We start from the raw sequence: 13,582 nt of genomic DNA, 5'->3' as shown, positions 1-13,582 counted from the left end.
TCGGCCACGGCGAGGGAGTGACGCGGCTCAACACGCCGACGCGCCTCCCGTCGCTTGGCGGCGAGCGCGCCGTGAGTGTGTCGGCTGGAGATCTGCATAGCCTCGCCCTCACCGCCGATGGCACCGTCTGGAGCTGGGGCGCAGGTTGGCACGGACGGCTAGGCCACGGCGACGCGCAGGCCCAGCTGCTGCCCAAGAAGATCGAGGCCTTGGCGGGGAAGCGCGTCATCGCTGTGTCGGCAGGAGGCGGGTACAGCATCGCCCTCACCGCCGATGGCGCCGCCTGGAGCTGGGGCTATGGATACTTTGGCCAGTTGGGCCACGGCGACAAGCAGCAGCAGCTGCTGCCGAAGAAGATCGAGGGCCTGCCAGGGCAGCGCGTCGTGGCTGTGTCGGCTGGACGAGTGCACAGCCTCGCCCTCACCGCCGACGGCGCCGTCTGGAGCTGGGGCGGTGGCAGCTTTGGCAAGCTGGGGCACGGCGACGAGCAGGAGCAGCTGTGTGTGTGTGTGTGTGTGTGTGTGTGTGCGTGCGTGCGCGCGCGCACACACGCCTGCGCTGAGGCCCATTGACACTTGATCCGCAGGCAACGTGCCAGCTGCTGCCCAAGAAGATCGAGGCCTTTGCTGGCCATCACGTCGTCGCTGTCTCGGCGGGAGCGTACCACAGCATCGCCCTCACCGCCACAGCAGCGTCTGGAGCTGGGGCTGGGGAGGCGCCGGCCGGCTGGGCCACGGCGACCAGCAAAACCAGCCGCTGCCAAAGAAAGTCGAGGCCTTGGCTGGGCAGCGCGTCGTCGCTGTGTCGGCTGGACGCGTGCACAGCCTAGCCATCACCGCCGACGGCGCCGTCTGGAGCTGGGGCGGTGGCAGCTTTGGCAAGCTGGGCCACGGCGATGAGCAGCACCAGCTGCCGAAGAAGATCGAGGCCTTTGCTGGGCGGCGCGTTGTCGCCGTGCTGGCGGGAGAGGACCACAGCCTCGCCCTCACCGCCAACGGCGCCGCCTTTACCTGGGGCCAGGGCGAGCGCGGCTGTCTAGGCCACGGAGAGGACCTGTCGAACCAGCTGCTGCCAAAGAAGGTCGAGGCGTGGGTGCAAGGGCCGTAAGGTGTGTGTGAGAGAACGTTGTGTGTATGCGGATGCTGCTACAAGCGACAGACAGACGCTCAGCGTCAGCGCGGGTTGGCCCGGCTGGGCCGAGCGTTTTTTATCTCTGGGTGAGTGGGCGCCCGCCCGCCGCCTCTGACGTGAGGGCTGAGGGGCCCCCTAGACTGAAAACAAAACAAAATCGAGAAGCCGTCAAAAACAGCCTGCGAGAGCGGCGCTGCGGGTCGTGAGTAACCCCAAACGGCATGCGGGTCGTCGTTTTTTCGTGCGGGTCGTGAGTAACCCCAAACGGCATCCCAAAACGTGTAACAACCGATACTATCAGAGGCGAATGGGCGCACGCACCCGCGCAGCGCCGCAAAGAAGCTGGCGACGGCATTCATGATGAAGGAGCTCAACCGGTTCGAGGACGAGACGACATCGAGGATGTCATGTTGCGCGACGGCGTCATCCATTTCGTCAAGCAACATTCATCGTGACCGCCGCCACCCTCGCCTACGTCGCCGCCGTCGCCATCATGGGCCTCGCTGCCGAGACGGTGCTGTTGCATCTGACTCAACTCTCCCACCCTGGCTCCTATGCCGACGTGTCCCGTGCTCCCCCGTCCGCCGATGTCTCTGCTGTGCCGCCCGGCGGAGCTCTGCGGCGGGCCCTCCTCGCCGCCTTCGCTGCCGCTGCATCGCTGTCGGCTCGTCATTTCTGTCTACGGTCATATGGGGGCGCCATCGCTGTTCTCTCTCTCTCTCTCCCGGGTCAGCTCCAACCTGCCGTGTCGGGACGTCGCCCCCCCCCCCCCTCTCCGCTGATCTGCATGTGCTGCGATTCTCGCCTTGTCCCAGGAGCCAGGTGCGGCGTCTGGTGCGTGCGTCTACGTAGTGTGGGCCATGGGCCCCCCTCTGTTTTCTGTTTTCTGTTTTTCAAAACGCCCGCCCGCCCGCCACCCCGAGGCGGCTCGGCCCCCCACTCACCCAGAGATCAAAAACGCTCGGCCCTGTGCCAGGCTGCCCGGGGCTACAAGGGGAGCGCGAATGTTGAGAAACCGCTGTTGGGAAATCGGACCTCCACGCTCCAGCTGCTGACGGTCTCGGGGGTGGTACAGGAACAGCTGCTTTTTTTCTCCCCTGCTTGGTTGCCCTCGGCGAAGACAAAAAAATCGTCTTCGGGTCTTGCGGTTTTGCAAGGAGTCCTCCTGCAGTGCACCGTCCGCATCCGCGGCCATGCTAGGGCTGGGGGAAGGACAGACACGTCCCCACCACAGCGCACCTCTATGCCCTGACTGACACACACACAGCCGAGCCTGCCGCAAGCTCTTTCTTTATAGGCCGAGGGGGGAGACTCAAGCCCTGCGCCTGGTGCGGACGATTTTTTGCGGTATCTTGATGTATCTCTCCAATATCTGACTGTATCTCCCCGTATCTCCTTGCATATCCTTGCATCTCCTCGCATCTCCCCGCATCTCGGTATCTCCCCGTATCCGCCCGTATCTGCCCGTCTCCCTGGTATCTCCCGGTATCTCCCGGTATCTCCCGGTATCTCCCGGCATCCCGCCACATCCCGCCACATCCCGCCATATCCCGCCGCGGATACCGCGAAAAAAATCGTCCACGCCAGGGAGGGATGACTCAACAGATCATCCAGATCGAGGCTGCTGCAGTCAGCGGGCGCAGACGCAGCCGGCGCTCGACTTTAGATATGATTGCCGAGATCAGTCGCCAGTTCAATGCGTTTCGGCCCGGAATTTGCCCTTAGTTCGGGCCGACCAGGTTGCAGCCTGCCACAGCCCAGCACAACTACGTACGTCCGCGACAACATGCTCTCAATCGCTCCCGCCATTCACCTCGGCGCCCAGTGCGGCCCCAAGATCGAGCTCGCCACCGTCAAGTTCGGCCCCTACCCGGGCTACGGGGGCCCCTTCTCGTCGGTCACTGGCAAAGTCTCCCTTTACTCGGACGGGGATGGCGTGCAGGCCTGCTTCCCGAGCCGTCGCCCCGCCCTTCCCATTGCTGTCCGTGGCTCCGATCACATCCCCACGCCTCCCTACCCACAGACCTTCGTCTACGATCTGTCGGGCCTCGACACGGGCTGCAACGGCACCGACCCACTCGAACTCTCCGGCAACGCGTGCGGCATCCACATCCACTCTGGCTTCACCTGCTCCAGCGCCTCCGAGGTCGGGGGGCACTATTACCAATCCCCCGCGGCCGACCCGTGGTCCGACGGCGGCATGGGCGAGGATTACGTCGCGTTTTACAGCACGACCGAGGGAACCGCCTCGGGCAGCTTCGACGCCGACACGGGCGCGACTACGAGCGACCTGCTGGGCCGGGCCTTTGTCGTCCACGACGCAAATGGCGGGCGCATCGCGTGCGCGCTGATGGAGCCCGTGGTGGACCCGCTGTGCGTGACCAATTTTGCCACCTACCCCGGCTACTACGGCGCCTTCCCCGACGCGACGGGTGTCATCACGATGGTTACAGTGGACAAGACCACGCAGTACTTCGACTATACGCTCAAGGGCCTCGACCTCGGCAAACCGCGCGCAGCCCGCGACCGCGACTGCGCCCGCGCCCGCGCCCGCGCCATCGCCTTCGCCCGCGCCCGCACCCTCGCCCTCGCCCTCGCCCGGGCCCTCGTCCAGCCCATTCTCCGTCCGCGCCACGTACAGGCTGCGCTGGCGGGTACAACGCCTCGTTCGGCAACTCGTGTGGCCTTCACATCCACTCGGGCTCCTCGTGCGAGGCCGCCAGCCAGGTTGGCGGGCACTACGCCACGAACGGCTTCGCCGACCCGTGGACGGAGAAGAGCCTCTCCTACGTCTCCTCCACCAACGGCAACGCGGAGGGGAAGCTGTCCGCCGTCACGGGCGGCACCTCGCTCGATGTGCTCGGCAAGGCCTTTGTGGTGCACGGGTACGACGGCGGCCGCATCGCGTGCGGCACGCTCGAGTACTGCGACCCCTGCGGGCCGCCACCGCCGCCGGCAAACGTGTGCATGCCGTGGTGCAAGAACAACCCCGACAAGCACTGCCCCAAAACCCAGCTTTGTGGCAGCTGCTACTTCTGCTACCACTAGAGATGCGCTCTCTTCCTCTCCACAACCAAGGTCCCGGGGCCTGAGGCGAAGCCGTGTGACTCCTCCGTGAGCGACTCGGAGCCGTCTTCTCGCTCGGCAATTTTGTGCTTTCACCTTTTCAATTTTCGCGTTCTTCTGCGCCGTGGCACGTGCAACGATACCTGGCACCTTTAGCGTAGCGTGCACTGGTGCGTGGCCACCGTGGCAATGGACGATATGGCGTGGTGGACCCCCCCCCCCCCCCCCCCCGGGCGGTGATGTGCGCAGTGCGGGCGTGCAGCGTGCTTTTGGCTTGCACACCTGGACACGATCATGTGGCCTGTTCGTGAGCTGCACTTGTACATCATTCTCTTGTTGTTTGAGGTTGGGAAAAGGAGATTCTAGGCAGATTGTGGTGTGCGTGTCCATTGGTGTGAGACGTCTCTCGGTTTGTTTTGCCCGCTATGCGCTGACCAAGATTTGTTGTAAGTAAGGAAGGAGGCGAAGAACACCTAGTCACGGTGCTTCGCGCCATTCGTTTCCGTTCGGCTCCGGCGCTCTCTTTTATTTCTGTAGTGTGCGCCAGTCCACGCCCTTGTCTCTTCTTGTCTTGCCAGTGTGTGCTGTAGAAAAAGAAATGAGCCGACAGACAAGCCAAACGAGGGATGGGAGGAGGAGGAGAGGCGTCTCTCGAGTTTCTTCTTGGGACGTTGGTGGTGTACCTGTGTGTGTTAGTGCCAGTGCGCGCCAGTCCCGTGCCACGGATCCACATTCTTTTTTCGGAGTCGCTTAGGCGGCTCCCGTGGTGTACCTGGGTTAGTGCCAGTGCGCGCCAGTCCCGTGCCTAGTGTCGGTGTGTGTGCAAATTCTTTGCTCAAAATTCTTTTTTCGCTCATCGAGCTACTCCCTCCTGGGTTCCGGCTCCTAGCCAGATAGGGGGTCTGTTGCCTATGACTCGCACCAAAACGCCCTACCTACCTACCTATTGCGGGCGCCAATCGCCAGGCTCCGTGCCCCACCTACCTACCTATTCCCAGGCCGCGCAGCGAAGCGAAAAAAAGCCCGTTAGCCCTCTGTGAATAGGCTCCCAGCGCCCGCCGCGCGCCGGCTTGTACCGCGGTGCGCGCCGCTCGCGAGCCCGCCAGAGCATGGCCTACTGGGCTCTCGAGGCGTTGGACGGCTCCAAAACGGCACTCTCTTCCCTCGACAGAGTCTCCCGCGCGAGCGATTCCCCCCCCCCCCCCCCCTCACCACCACCACCTACCTACCTATTGCGGGGCCCTCTGGGGCGGTCAAAACCGGACCTACCTACCTATTGCATGGGCGGGAACCCCCTATCTGGCTACTCTGCCGGAGGAATGGTTGGGCAAGTTACTCAGGACACGATCCCGGCGTGAATACAACTAACTGACGGATCCGCTCCTGACAGTGGCATGCACCGCGCCGCGGCGCGTGCCACTGTCTTTGTTTGAAGTAAAAAGTCGAATCAGAGCGGTGTCGGCGTTGTCCTGAGTTTTCTCCCCCGGACCGCCCAACCGGGACCGCTCCGGGACGCACGCCGGCGAAGCACCATCAAGCTGCTGTACGGCCCCGGAATCGCCTCCCCTGGCTTAGCTAGACTGAGAGATATTGTGCACATGGTCAGTCTCTACAATGTATACACTGACACTGAACCTCCCAGAGCTCGTCCCGGTCCGCCACGGCCATCCTCAGCCTCCGGGCCCCTCCCTGGCCGCGGCGCGGTGCGGCGGCGTCACAAATCCGACCACAGAGCAGAGCAGAGCACCGGGACGCGGTCGGGCGATCTGAGGCCCAACTAGGCGTATGCATTGCCTATCCAGGGCTATCACCTGGACCCATCAACAGGCGCCTGCGGCGCCGTGGCCACGAGGGAACCCTGCGACAGTGCGTCTAAACCTTGGCGTTTGCCATGCCGCTCGCTTCTGCACGCTGGACTGACTGGATCGCCGGATTGGGCCACGACGCCTACGCCTACCCGCGGTGGATCACAGAGCAGCAACTTCTGTGCCGCTGCGACGTCACACTCTCGCCGCCACTTCGCAACGTGACCTGCTTCGACCCGCAGCTAGTCGACTGGCGGAAATCGGTCAGCCGAGCGCAATCGCTCGACTGGTGCACTGCCAAGGCGTGGCTGCTGGAGCACATGCCCGAATTCGATCTGCATTTTCTACCAAACTCGGTCACCGTCAACGCGACATCGATGCTGGACGACGTCATCGCCTTCTCGCTCATGGCGGACCGCGCGGCACCGTGGTCAGCGTCCGTCCCGCTCGCCACCAAACTCACCTACCTCCTCCCCTACGCCGGGTGCGAGCCGCCCGCTCGCCACGTGCATGACACAACAGGCACAGGTGCAGGTGCCAAACAAGAATGAGTGTCCGCCTCAGGTATCGCGAGAGCCGGCAGAACCACCGCCCGCTCTTCTTCGCCAAGTTCTTTGCGCTCGTGGCCAACGCGACGAGCGTTGGAGAGGCGCTCGGCCGGCTGATCGCGCCCAATCTCTTTGTCGACTGGGCGGCGCATGTCTGGCCCTCCTCCCCTCGACAGCCCTCCTCCGCCTACCGCATGGCCTGGTACCGCAGCACCCGCACCCAAGCCCCGCCGCCCACCCGACACCAACGCCCCTCGCTCTCCGCACATCCTGGCCCTGGCCCTGACCACAGGTCGTCGAGCACGGCGCCACCCGTCGTCTCCCCTTTCGACTTTGTAGCCTACGGCGCGCCACGCCCGCCCTGCCACCGCCCTTGCCCCCTCCCTCCATCCCGCGCCAGCACCGCACACACGTGCCCGCTGCCAGGCTACGGCTCCTGCTCGGCGTGGGCGACCTTCGTCACGTATGTCGCTCGGGCCGTCGGTGTCCCTGCGCGACAGGAGCTCGCACCTGATCCACACACTGCACAGACACTCCACCACCCCCTCCCAGAGACGCTCCTGAGACGCTCCCTCCTTGACGCCTGATCCGCCGCAGGTCGGCACGCCGTGCTGGAACAGCGTCTACGGCGGCGTCGACTACCGCGGCCGAGCGGCGGACAACCCGAACGTCTCGCTCTGCTGGGGCGGCGGCTCGCGCGGCGCGGGCCACGGCGGCCGCGCTGGACGCGCAGGAACACGTGCCTGGGCGATCGGGCAACGCCGGAGCCGCCTGTTGCGTGTAGGCGGCCGCTTCCTCAACAACCACAACTGGGTGGAGGTCTTCCTTCCTGAGGGCGACGGCCGGGGCGGCGGAGGCGGCGGCGGAGGGGGCGGCGGAGGAGGCGGCGGCGGAGGCCGGTGGGCGTTCGTGAACGTGCCCCCGGGCAGCAAGCAGCCCGACGAGGGCTTGTGCGGCGAGTTCGACCCCGAGCGCGGCTGCGGCTTCAACCACAGCGCTCCTCGGGGCGGTGAGTGCGAGGGCGTGAACGGCGGGCCGGGCGCGGCGATGGAGGACCACGCGTCTAGATGGGGGAGCTGCCTCTGGTAGCAGCAGCCCGGCACGGGCCGCATCGATTCCATTCACGCTGTCGCCATCACCCGTGAACTTCGCATCCGCACGAGCCGCGGAGTGCATTGGTGACATTGGCCCCACGCTGCTGTCTCAGGACCACGAGGTGTTCGCCGTTACTTGGGCGCGGGCGGAGGGCGGCGCGGAGGAGGAGGAGGGCGGCCCCATCATTGACGTGGGCCGGCGGACCCTCACCGACGGGGCGACCCCGCTGACGCCGCTGGTGTGGGCCTCGCAGCTGGCCTCGCCGGCCGGGGTGCCGCTGCCCGGCTTGCGGGTTGTAAACCGCACGGACCATTACCGCTGCAAGTCGACAGGCGGCATTGCGTGGCAGGCGGCTGTCGCTAGACACGCGGCTTGACGCGGCGAGCGACGCTCAAAAACAAAGGCGCTTCGTTTCCCCGGCCGCCGCGAGGGCGGGGGCGCGTAATGGTAGACGTAGAAAATTATTGCCTCTCGGATCGCGCGATGCGCCACACGCACACCCCGAGACACGCACACAGCTGACCGACATGACCCGATGCTCCCAGTGCAGAGAGGCCTCAGGCAGAGCGCAGAGATAGGCGAGAGAGGAGATGAGAGCGACAAGACTCTTAAATAAGTTTACACCTCGTACCGTTCGAGCTCGTCGCCGCTGTCTGCATCCTCCGGCTCGGGCTCGGCCGCCGGCGACGGCATCGGTCCGAGCGCGGCGAGGCGGGCGTCGTCGCGGCACTCGGGCGCGCAGTAGGGCACGCCGAGCGCGGCGAACACCTCTTCCTCGGTGGCCGCCGCGAGCGACGGGCCTGTCCACACGCGCGGCCCGGAGTTGTTGTCGCCGCTGCGCTTGCACTGCGCGAGCCCCTGGTCGGACAGCGTGTAGCCGAGCTCCTTTGCGAGGAGGCGCAAGGAGCGATTGAAATGCGTGCCGCCGGTGAAGTAGATGAGCGCGAAGGGCAGCTGGCACCGGGCGTAGGACTTGATGTCGATGCGGCGCGCCACACCGCCGCTGCCGCCGCCGCCGCCGTCCGCCGCGCCCTTCGGCTGCAGCACGCCCATGTAGGTCTGCGGGCGCTCGGCGCGCCGCGCCTTCCTGCCGTCGCCCTTGCTCTCTGCGGCAACGGCGTAGCCGACATCACCCCGCCGGTGCTTTGCCGGCGGCGGGGCGCTGTGCGCAGCCTTGCGGCCGGGCACCTCGTTGTTCGACCAAGGTACCTGCAGATGGGCGGCGAGGAAGCCGCGCTTCTCCAAGTGCTCGAGCAGCGGCAGCAGCGGCACCGCTCCGCCGCCGTCCTCCTCGGACTCGTCGAGCCACGTCCGATAGCCGCCGCAGCCGCTGTCGCCGCCGCTGTCGCCGCCGCCGCCGCCACACGACGCGCGGACGATGATGACGTCGAGGTCGTGCGAGGACGCGGCGCCGCGGCGGTAGGATCCGCACGGCCCCCACACCTCAACGGCGTTCTCCCCGTACACGGCAGCACACGCGCGCTTGAGCAGCGCGACGCACGCCTCCGCCTCCGCCCGCGGTATGCGCTGCGCGATGTCGTCGTGGAAGTGCAAGCAAACGCGAGCCGCCTCGGAGTTCTTGAGCACGCCCATCACAGCGCCCGCCGCCGCACCGCCGCCGCCGCCGCCGCCGCCGCCGCCGCTGCTGCGCTCCCACGCCTGGTAGTCGCGGCGATACTGCTCTTGCAATGAGGCGAGGCCCGTCGCGCCCGCCTTCCACAGCCGCTGGGCCAAGCCGCGGCCGACCCACTTAACGGTAATCAACTCCGCCACCGCCTCCCATTGCCTTGCGTGCGGCGAGCGCAGCTTTTCGCTGAGCCTGGGGAAGCTGCCGCCACCTCCGCCGCCGCCGCCGCCACCGCCGTCGCTGCCACCCTCTCCATCCTCGCCGCCGGCGACAGCAGCCTCCGCAGCGTCCGTCCCACCGAGCGAGTCGAGGATCTCGTTGATGTGCGCCTCCATTCCCGAGCCCGACTTGATGGCGTACCCGCCCCGCCTCGCCATCTCCTCGCCACTCGTCACAGCCACGAGGGACCGCTCGACTGCGCGCGCCGCGTTCTCGTAGGCAAGCGCGTGATACTCCAGTGTCTTGCCCTCCTCCTCCACCCTGATGAAGCCGGCCATCCGCCACAAAGGCTCAGCTACCCGCGCATTCCACGCTCTCACCCGCGCGGCGGCGGTGACGGCGGCGGAGGCGACGGCAGGGTCGGCCGCGGCGTTGGGGGCAGCGGCGGCGCGGAAGCAGCCGAAACTGCGCGCCCGCTCCCGAGCGGCGGCCTGCCTCTCACTGTCCGGCCCTTCCCACGGCATCAGCCGAGGAATTCGCCGCGCTGAGGTGTCGTCCCGACCCCGCAGCACCCACTCGAGCCCGGCGCAATTCCGGAACTCTGTGAGCCGCGTAAAGCCGCCTGGCCACAGCCGAGACTCCGGCGCGCCCGAGGCTGCCGGGACCCAGCGATGCTCCCTGCCGTCGATAATTGCCACCTCGTTCGGGTCGTCGCTGCCGCCGCCACTGCCGCCCTCGCGACCCGAGTCTACGGCTGCTGCCGGCGGGTCCGCTGGATGCGCGACCGCCGGACGCGGGTCCGGCAGAAAAGGCGGAGAACTGGCAGGCGAGGCGGGCGAGGGGGGCTCGCGGCGCTCCACCTACGGACGTGCGGTGGACGGTCACGGACGTGGACGGCAGCTGCCCCGCCCTCGGCCAGAGCCGCAACCGCGTCGGGGTGCAGGTGCTTGCGGAGCACGCCAGTCCGCGTGCCGTCGGCCGAGAGGACCTTGGAGCACTGCCCGACCCACTCCTGCGTGACGAGGCGCGGCCACTCGTCCCGCGGGATGGTCTTCAGGGACAGCAGCTCCTCGGCGCGGCGATGACACTCGAGTGTAACGTGCGTCGCCTCCTGGACGCCACCCACCACCTCTCCGCCGCCGCGCCGCACCACCCCCTCCTGCACCTGCTTGCACAGCCGCGTCGCCACCAGCAGCCGCACGCCACGAAAAATTGTCTGCCTCGTGCGCGGCTCCTCCGAGCACCACTCCGCCTCCGCCGCCTGTGCCTCCGCCGCCTCCGCCTCCGCCTCCACCTCCGCCTCCGCCTCCGCCGCTACCGTCGCCGCCACCGCCAAAGCCAGCGCCGCCCCTGCGGGCTCCGTTTCCACCACCGCCGCATGGCCGCCGTCTCTCGACGAGATAGCGAGCGCTCCGCTTCGATGCGGCTCCGCGGAAGGCGCAGCGGAGGATCCGGCGGGAGCGGCATTTTTGTTGCCCGCGGGGAGGAGGCGCAAGGACCACCCGCACCAGCCATTGAGCTTCTTGTCCTGGACACCCGCGCGTCCCGCCTCGGCGTGCGGGACGCTGACGAAGAGGAGCGGCGCGTCAGGCGCCTCGCCTCTCAGGCTGAACGGCGCGTTGCCCGCGCACGGCACGACGAGGGTCCGCCGGTCGCGCTCGAGCTTGGCGCCGTTGAGCCAGGTGTCGTTGAGGGCGGATAGGTGCGTCGCGTAGACGCTGCCGTCATCCACTCGCTCCAGTCTGATGTGGTGCTTGGAGAGGTGCGGGTTGTGCGGCGCTGTGACGTCGCCGTCCTTGCCAATCACGATAGTTGGGCTGCAGAGTGGGACGGGACGGCGGCCACACAGGGAGTTATGCGGCACGAGTGAGCCCCAGTGCTCGCGGTCGCGCTTTGGCATTGAAGAGGATGGTAAGGGAGCACGCCGTCTGGGGAGGCGCCTACGGGCCTTCGCGGCCACCGAACCTCGGGTGGAAGCAAACTGGGTTGCAACTTTTTGCTGGGTATGGTATGGGACGCACGGCCAAAGGGTGGTATTGACCGCCCAAGACTAGCCCTCGACAGGGGTGGGGGAGTATGGTCCCTCGGCCCCTCCCTCTACTGGTCTGCCGCCCCGCCGAGCCCGCCCGCACGCAGCGCCATGAGGTAGGAGCACGCGCCTGTCGCGGAGCTGCTGCAGCTGCTCCACGCTCTCGGCTGCCCCGGGGGCACCATCGCGGACGAGCCCGAGGAACACTCCCTCGTCGCCGAGTTCGGGATGTACTACAAGTCCCCCGAGATTGCGCCGCTGGCGCAGCCGGCCAACCCCCGCTCGAGGCGACCAGCAGCGGGGGCACCCACCGGAGGGGCACCCGCATGCCGATGGAGGACCTCGCCAGTGCGGTGGCCCGCGGGGCGGCCGGCGCGGCGGCCATCGGAGCCGCCCGCGCGGGGACGGCCAGCGCGGCGCCTGCTGGAGCTGGTGCGGGTGCGGCGACCGGCGCGGGTGCCGCGCCCGCCGCTCGCCAGGCGATTGCCAACTTCGCCGCCGCTCGGTGCTGTGGAAGACGGCGGCCATCCGCGCGTATCTAGTGTGCGTGTCGGTGTCTGCAGCCCCTCCTGGGAGCCTCCTAGCAGTAAGGCGCCCGGCGCGCGGTCTCCGGGGCGAGGGGGGGGGCGGGTGGGGGGGGGGGGGTATGGTCCCCTCGGCGGGAGGCTGGGTCTGTCAGCAGGCGGGGGGGGGTATGGTCTCGAGGTGGGTTGCGTGATGCTACCATACCCCGCAAAAAGTCCGAACCCTGCACGCTGCCGCACAACATAAACCGCGATTCCACCTGCCCCTGCCGTGTGGGAAACCCAGTGTACCCACACTGCCCTGCCCGGCCCAGCCCGCAATGCCCAGCTGCGAATAACTGCCCGCTCGCGAGGTCTCGGAGAAACTTGGGATACACGCATATATGAGGCGAGCCCGCCGGTAACTGTTTTGAGAATCTGTTATAACAGAAGAAACGCACAGAGAGGCTAAAGAATTTTACAACAAAACTCCCTCGCACGGCTAAAGAAAACGATCACCCGTCCGTCCTCCCATCCCTCCCTTGGGGTCTGTTGATAAACATTACAAGACTCCCTCGAGTGCGTCACGGATGGCCGCCTGTGCCACCATGCGCTTCGTGCCTTCGAGCAGGCAGCGGCGCGCATACCGCAAGCGCTCGGCCGTGTCGAGCGTGCCACAGGCGAGGGCGCGCTGCGTGGCGGTGAGCGAAGCGCACGCGGCGAAGGAGAGCAGCAGCAGCTCGGCAGATTCCTCGTCCGGCACGCCCCATAGCGCATGGAGCCGCTCGAGCGAGGCGGCTGGGGCTGCGTCCAGATCCGTCACGCAGAGCTCCTCGCGCATCCGGGCGCACTCCTGCTCCAGCCACGAGCCCGGGTGCGTACCGCGTCCCGTCGGGACCACCATCCCGCTCAGCGTCCCTACCTCGTCGCTGAGGAAGGAGCCGGGGATTCTGACAGGAAGAGGCGTCGATCTGAGCTTCCGCCGGATGGTATCGTGCTGCTCGGCTGTGGAGCGGAGTTCGGCGACGAGCTTTCGGATGTCGATGTCCGGCTCGGCGCGGCCGTCAAACGCCGGCCTCGCATGCGCAGTGAAGCAGCGATCGTGCTCGATCTGGCTTGCGTGAATTCTTCCCACCGAAACGACCTCGATCAAGGCGCCCACCTCTTGCCGCCGCGTCTCGCGCACGTTCAGCAGCGTGGACACGCGAGCGCAATGCGGCGTGGTGGGAAGAACGCCGACGCAAGCAAACTGCATCTCGTTCAGCGCTGCCAGATCATCCTCCCTCTCGATGAGTATCCGCCTTGACTCGCCGGGCAGCAAAACCCCGCACGCGTCGACCGGCAAGTGGATTAGCGGCAATGACAGGGGCTGAGCATTGAACCAAAGCGACGCACCCATGAAAGCAGACGGTGCGGGATTGCTGGAGGCGGAGCAGTCTGCTCTAGCCTCACACGCACGGCGCACCGGCTGTCTGTGCGAAAAAGCGATCCAAAGGGCCATCACGAAAGGACGTCTCACAGCTTCGAAGAGCGATCTCGAGAAGAATTTGCTCAATGCAAGAGGCCGCGGGGGGGGTTAGGCTGCATGCATGTTTCCTCGCCCACCCCGTCTCGTTTCC

At 66.8% G+C, this 13,582-nt stretch overlaps 5 protein-coding genes across 5 annotated transcripts; 2 read left to right on the top strand and 3 right to left on the bottom strand.

The window, feature by feature from the left end:
* Positions 1-2,917: 2,917 nt before the first annotated feature.
* On the top strand, positions 2,918-4,179 carry EMIHUDRAFT_237590 (hypothetical protein; the record flags this gene model as incomplete). The annotated part of the gene is made up of 2 exons (XM_005777944.1): positions 2,918-3,563; positions 3,773-4,179. The coding sequence occupies 2 exons, from the start codon at positions 2,918-2,920 to the stop codon at positions 4,177-4,179; spliced, it is 1,053 nt and encodes a 350-aa protein (XP_005778001.1).
* Positions 4,180-6,088: 1,909 nt separating this feature from the next.
* On the top strand, positions 6,089-8,021 carry EMIHUDRAFT_237589 (hypothetical protein; the record flags this gene model as incomplete). Its single annotated transcript, XM_005777943.1, has 7 exons — positions 6,089-6,486; positions 6,567-6,702; positions 6,843-6,864; positions 6,977-7,033; positions 7,335-7,369; positions 7,496-7,563; positions 7,640-8,021. 7 exons carry the CDS (start codon positions 6,089-6,091, stop codon positions 8,019-8,021), a joined length of 1,098 nt encoding a protein of 365 aa, XP_005778000.1.
* Positions 8,022-8,263: 242 nt separating this feature from the next.
* EMIHUDRAFT_237588 (hypothetical protein) lies at positions 8,264-9,238 on the bottom strand (the record flags this gene model as incomplete). Its single annotated transcript, XM_005777942.1, has 3 exons — positions 8,264-8,617; positions 8,693-8,941; positions 9,023-9,238. The coding sequence occupies 3 exons, from the start codon at positions 9,236-9,238 to the stop codon at positions 8,264-8,266; spliced, it is 819 nt and encodes a 272-aa protein (XP_005777999.1).
* Positions 9,239-9,954: 716 nt separating this feature from the next.
* EMIHUDRAFT_237586 (hypothetical protein) lies at positions 9,955-11,331 on the bottom strand (the record flags this gene model as incomplete). The annotated part of the gene is made up of 4 exons (XM_005777941.1): positions 9,955-9,975; positions 10,004-10,291; positions 10,360-10,651; positions 10,940-11,331. The coding sequence occupies 4 exons, from the start codon at positions 11,329-11,331 to the stop codon at positions 9,955-9,957; spliced, it is 993 nt and encodes a 330-aa protein (XP_005777998.1).
* Positions 11,332-12,455: 1,124 nt separating this feature from the next.
* On the bottom strand, positions 12,456-13,267 carry EMIHUDRAFT_367308 (hypothetical protein; the record flags this gene model as incomplete). The annotated part of the gene is made up of 1 exon (XM_005777940.1): positions 12,456-13,267. A coding segment is annotated over exon 1 (251 nt), but the record flags the coding sequence as incomplete, so codon positions are not given.
* Positions 13,268-13,582: the final 315 nt, after the last annotated feature.

The sequence above is a fragment of the Emiliania huxleyi genome (genome assembly GCF_000372725.1).
Source record: "Emiliania huxleyi CCMP1516 unplaced genomic scaffold EMIHUscaffold_252, whole genome shotgun sequence".
NCBI lineage: Eukaryota > Haptophyta > Isochrysidales > Noelaerhabdaceae > Emiliania > Emiliania huxleyi.
This window is presented reverse-complemented; position numbering and strand designations above follow the sequence as displayed.